The sequence below is a fragment of the Puma concolor genome, chromosome B1 (genome assembly GCF_028749965.1).
Source record: "Puma concolor isolate L17-30 chromosome B1, mPumCon1.1.hap2, whole genome shotgun sequence".
Lineage (NCBI taxonomy): Eukaryota > Metazoa > Chordata > Mammalia > Carnivora > Felidae > Puma > Puma concolor.
The window spans coordinates 130,334,965-130,341,524 of NC_141670.1; the positions used below are offsets into that span (position 1 = coordinate 130,334,965).

Below are 6,560 nucleotides of genomic sequence, written 5' to 3' on the forward strand. Positions count from 1 at the left end.
TAAAAAAAATTTTTTTCAACGTTTTTATTTATTTTTGGGACAGAGAGAGACAGAGCATGAACGGGGGAGGGGCAGAGAGAGAGGGAGACACAGAATTGGAAACAGGCTCCAGGCTCCGAGCCATCAGCCCAGAGCCTGACGCGGGGCTCGAACTCACGGACCGCGAGATCGTGACCTGGCTGAAGTCGGACGCTTAACCGACTGCGCCACCCAGGCGCCCCCCAGACTCATTCTATGAAGCCAGCATTACTTTGATTCCTACACCAGACAGAGACCCAGCAAAAAATAGAGAACTACAGGCCAATATCCCTGATGAATATGGATGCAAAAATTCTCAATAAGATACTAGCAAATTGAATTCAACAGCATATAAAAAGAATTATTCACCATGATCAAGTGGGATTCATTCCTGGGCTGCAGGGCTGGTTCAACATTCACAAATCAATCAATGTGATACATCACATTAAAAAAAGAAAAGATAAGAACCATATGATCCTGTCAATCGATGCAGAAAAAGCATTTGACAAAATTCAGCATCCTTTCTTAATAAAAACCCTCGAGAAAGTTGGAATAGAAGGAACATACTTAAACATCATAAAAGCCATTTATGAAAAGCCTACAGCTAATATCATCATCCTCAATGGGGAAAAACTGAGAGCTTTCCCCCTGAGATCAGGAACACGACAGGGATGTACAGTCTCACCACTGTTGTTTAACATAGTGTTGGAAATTCTGGCATCAGCAGTCGGACAACAAAAGGAAATCAAAAGCATCAACATTGGCAAAGATGAAGTCAAGCTTTCACTTTTTGCAGATGACATGATACTACACATGGAAAACCTGACAGACTCCACAAAAAGTCTGCTAGAACTGATACATGAATTCAGCAAAGTCACAGGATACAAAATTAATGTACAGAAATCAGTTGCATTCTTATACACTAATAATGAAGCAACAGAAAGACAAATAAAGAAACTGATCCCATTCACAATTGCACCAATAACCATAAAACACCTGGGAATAAATCTAACCAAAGATGTAAAAGATCTGTATGCTGAAAACTATAGAAAGTTTATGAAGGAAATTGAAGAAGACAGAAAGAAATGGAAAAGCATCCCATGCTCATGCATTGGAAGAATAAATATTGTTAAAATGTCAATACTACCCAAAGCAATCTACACATTCAATGCAATCCCAATCAAAATTGCACCAGCATTCTTCTCAAAGCTAGAACCATCCTAAAATTTGTGTGGAACCACAAAAGACCCCAAATAGCCAAAGTAATTTGAAGATGAAAACCAAAGCAGGAGGCATCACAATCCCAGACTTTAGCCTCTACTACAAAGCTGTAATCATCAAGACAGCATGGTATTGGCACAAAAACAGACACATGTACCAGTGGAATAGAATAGAGAATCCAGAATTGAACCCACAAATGTATGGCCAGCTAATCTTTGACAAAGTAGGAAATAGTATCCAGTGGAAAAAAGACAGTCTCTTTAACAAATGGTGCTGGGAGAACTGGACAGCAACATACAGAAGAATGAAACTAGACCACTTTCTTACACCATACAGAAAAATAAACTCAAAATGGAAGAAAGACCTGAATGTGAGATAGGAAACAATGAAAACCCCAGAGGAGAAAGCAGGAAACAACCTCTTTGACCACAGTCGCAGCAATTTCTTACTTGGCACATCCAAAGGCAAGGGAATTAAAGGCAAAAATGAACTATTGGGACATCATCAAGATGAAGAGCTTCTGCACAGCAAAGGAAACAATCAAGAAAACTAAAAGGCAACCAACGGAATGGGAAAAGATATTTGCAAAAGACATATATGATAAAGGACTACTATTTAAAATCTATAAAGAACTCACCAAACTCCACACCCAAAAGACAAATAATCCAGTGAAGAAATGGGCAAAAGACATGAAGAAGACACTTCTCCAAAGAAGACATCCAGATGGCTAACAGACACATGAAACGATGCTCAACGTCACTCATCATGAGGGAAATACATCATCATCAGGGAAATACAAATCAAAGCCACACTGAGATACCACCTCATGCCGGTCAGAGTGGCTAAAATGAACAAATCAGGAGATTACAGATGCTGACGAGGATATGGAGAAACGGGAACTCTCTGGCACTGTTGGTGGGAATGCAAACTGGTGCAGCCACTCTGGAAAACAGTGTGGAGATTCCTCAAAAAATTAAAAATAGAACTACCCTATGACCCAGCAATAGCACTGCTAGGAATTTACCCAAGGGATACAGGATTGCTGATGCTGGGGCACATGTACCCCAATGTTTATAGCAGCACTTTCAACAGGAGCCAAATTATGGAAAAAGCCTAAATATCCATCAACTGACGAATGGATAAAGAAGATGTGGTTTATATATACAATAGAATACTACTTGGCAATGAGAAAGAATGAAATCGTGCCATTTGTAGCAACGTGGATGGAACTGGAGGGTATTATGCTAAGTGAAATGAGTCAGTCAGGGAAAGACAGGTACCATATGTTTGCACTGTTATGTGGATCCTGAGAAACTTAATAGAAGACCATGGGGGTAGGAGTAGGGGAAAAAAAGTTACAGACAGAGAGGGAGGGAGGCAAACCATAAGAGATCCTTAAATACAGAAAACTGAGGGTTGATGGGGGGTGGGGGAGAGGGGAAGTGGGTGATATGCATGGAGGAGGGCACTTGTTAGGATGAGCATTGGGTGTTGTATGGAAACCAATTTGACAATAAATTATATTAAAAAAGAAGAAGAAGAATGTATGCCACTTTCCATGATTTGATTTAATCACAGAATGTCAGAAAAGAAGTGATGTTATTCTAGGTATGAGATTAAGCTCAAGAGGTCTCATCTAACCTCCTCTCTTTTGAAAACTGGCCATCATCGTGTTAACAAACATGAGGTAGATTTTTGATAAGGAAAGTGACCCTGCCATCATGGCTGATAGTGAACCAGCTTACACATGTGAATGAAGCCTGTACTTGTCCATCTGCCACCAGCTGACCAAAGAGCCATGAACAAACCCAAATGAAATCAAATGAACCTGGACCGGATCACACGAACTGCCCAACTGACCCATAAGCTTGTGAACAATAATAATTAATTATTTCTTTGAGCCATTGTGTTTTGAAAAGTTTAGTTATGCAAGAAAAGATTACTAAGACAGTTACCATTCTGATTATTTTAGCTGATATAAATAATTACTTTTTAAGAATTAACTTTCTATCAGACATCTCCATTTGCTCAAGTTTCATTTTATGCAGACCTCTGACTCTGAAGGGGCTGGAATTTTCAAGGCTGGATACCAGAGAAGAGGGACAACAAATCTATGTGAAGATTCAGCACATGACCTTGGGAGAAACCTGAACCTTCACAGTGTGACAGAGATTACTTATTACAGGGTTATGCAGTACTGGGGAATGTGGGATATCAGTACAGCTGGAATACAAAAACCACACCGAGCAAATCAGTTTCTGTAGAAGCCCCAGAATCGTTATTCCTTAGGGTAATTTTCATGTATAAATAAAAGCAAGTCCTAGGACTAATTTTAAAACTCAGAACCATTTTAAAACAGCAAGAAATAAGCCTAATAATATCCAGAATGAGCTATCAAAAATTTAACTGTGTTGCAGAATAGAATTCATGTGTTTTAAGGGTGGGTGCTAATTCCAAAATCTTATAATTTTGGACCCACAATATCTAACACACAAACAAATTTCAGGCATATAAAAAGACAAGAAAATCAAAGCTACAGTTAAGACAAAAAGAAGCAGAAATACATACAGACCGCACACATATATACACATATATATGTGTGTGTGTGTATATATATATATATATATATATATATATATATATATGGACTTAAAAAGACAATAATGAAACATTACAAAAGCTTGTATTAATTTATTTAAGTTTTTCATGAAACAGACAAATTTCTTGAAAAATCTACTTAACAGAACTTACTCAAGAGGAAATAGAAAATCTGAAAGGTCTACGATCTATAAAAATGGAATTTATTATTAAAAACCTTTCTACAAAAACATGTAAATACCCAGATGACTTTACTGGTAAGTTCTAGAAAATAATTAATTTAGGAGTAGTATTTAACATACCCCTTTTGAACATACACATAAAAGCCTTTTCAGAACATCAATACTTGTAAAACACAAACATATAAAAACATTACTATTTCATGTTCATGGTATTTTATGATTTTAAATCGATCAATATAAATCATTATATTAAGGCAATAATGTAGAAAAAAACATTGTATTGTATCAAAAACTTGTATCAATAATTGTGTCAATAGTTGTCAAAAAAGCATTTGAGATAGGGAACGCCCAGGACTCCAAGATGGCGTCATCCGTACCCGTGGAGAGGAAGCTCAGGGATGTCCAACTAAGAGAACTGCCAAGCTCCATACTGATGTGGGATTTCACCCCTAAAGGCATTGCTGGAGTGTTTTACTTCCGGTATTACAACAAATATGTTAATGTGAAGAAAGGGGCGTTGCCGGTATCTATGGTGTTGGCAGCTTATGTACTGTTCAACTACTGCTGTTGTTACAAGGAACTCACACATGAGCAGCCTGCAAATAATACTGAAGAAGGCACTGTGTGGAGGCACATTCTGCGTTCCTGACCATGATCCTTGAATACCCTAATTGAGAATTAACATCGAACAAAAGATGACTGGTACTCAGGAAAAAAAAAAAAAAAAAAGCATTTGGTAAAAGTTCGTCAGTTATTCTTGATTTTAAAAAACCTAGCAGACTAGAATAAAAGGAATTTCCTCAATCAGATAGGGAGTTTCCTTGGGCTGCCACAACAAAGTATCACAAAGTGCATGTCTTAAAACAACAGAAATCTATTGCCTCACAGTTCTGGAGGCTAGAGGTCTGAAACCAGTGAATTACCAAGGCTAGGCTCCCCCTGAAACCTATGACAGTCTTCCTTGCCTCTTGCTAATTTAACATTCCTTAGTTTGTCATTGCATAACTTCAATCTCTGCATTTGTCTTCACAAAGAGTTCTCCCAGGGGGTGTGTGATTCTTGATTTTGGCTCAGGGTATGATCTCATGGTTCCTGAGATCAAGTCCACCATCAGACTCTGCACTGACATCAGAAGGCCTGCTGGGGATTCATCTCTCCCTCTCCCTCTGCCCTCTCTTGCTCACATGTGCTCTCTCTCTCAAAATAAATAAATAAACTAAAAAAATAAAAATAAGGAGCTTTTCCTGTGTGTATCTGTCTTCACCTGTCTATCTTCTAATAAAGACATCAATCATATTGGAGTAGAAGCTAAGCCCATTACACCCTGGCCTCTTCTTAACTAATTGTACCTGTACTGACCCTATTTGCAAGTAAACTCATGTTCTGAGCTACTGGGAGTTAGGACATCAACAAATCCTTTTTGTTTGTTTTGTTTTTGTTTTTATTTGTACCTTTTAAAAGTCCTATAACTATTATCACAATTAACAGTAAAATGTGGAAGACTTTCCCTCTAAGATCCAGAGTAAGGAAAAGCTATATACTCTCTGTAGTGAGATTTAACATTCTAGTGGAGGTCCTAAGCCAGAGTTATTTGCTAATGTTTATTTCTTTTTGAGAGAGAGAGAGAGAAAGAGTGGGAGGGGCAGAGAGAGACAGAAGATCTGAAGCAGGCTCTGTGCTGACAGCAGAGAAACCGATGCGGGCAGAGTTACTTATAAGAAAAAGAAAAAGACTATATAATAATTGGAAAAGAAAAAAAAGTCCTTCTTCACAGATGACATGGTATTTACGTACAAAAGCCTAAGGAGTCAGCAACAATGACAAACTACTAGAACTATTACAGGAGTTCAGTGATACCTCAAAAGTCAAGACAACTTTATAAATTCAAATATAGAAACAAACAATTGGAAAATAAATTTAAAAGGATTTTATTGCAACAGTGTAAAAATATAAAAATATTTAAGAGTAAACTTAAACAATGTATAAATCTTTACAATGAATTCAAGAATTGCTACACAACTACAACAATTTAGGCAATGTAATACTGATATGATGATAGACCAATAGATGAATGGAAAAGAAGACAGAGTCCAGAAATAAACTCTTATAGATTTTATTAATTTTTGCATCAGAGTAGAAAGGACATACAGATACAGTAGAAAGGAATCAACTACAGAAAATTAGAAATGAAAGAGGAAAAATAGTAACTGACACCACAGAAATACAAACTATATTATATCTGGAAGGAATTCAAAAAGAGTATTTGAAAAGGGTAAAGGGACTAGCAAAGTCTGTAGCTGAAGGAAGAAGAAGGAAGGCATTATTGGAAATTGGAGGAAAGAGTCCCTTGTTATGAACTGGTAGAGAGTTTGACCATAGCATTCCCTTCAATAGTGTTAGGATAGGTAGGGATGATGTATGTGAAGGATGTTTCCAAGATTAATATTGAAGGTGTCACCTGGCTTCTTCCAACTCTATGATAAAATGTGAGAGGAGAAAGATATACTAACAATAAACGGCTAAGTATATAGGAACCAAGAC

The 6,560-nt window shown here is 37.3% G+C and overlaps 1 protein-coding gene across 1 annotated transcript; it reads left to right on the forward strand.

The window, feature by feature from the left end:
* The first annotated feature begins 4,380 nt into the window (after window positions 1-4,380).
* LOC147581880 (ATP synthase F(0) complex subunit f, mitochondrial-like) lies at window positions 4,381-6,052 on the forward strand. The gene is made up of 2 exons (XM_086702964.1): window positions 4,381-4,610; window positions 5,890-6,052. Exons 1-2 carry the CDS (start codon window positions 4,381-4,383, stop codon window positions 6,050-6,052), a joined length of 393 nt encoding a protein of 130 aa, XP_086559090.1.
* Window positions 6,053-6,560: the final 508 nt, after the last annotated feature.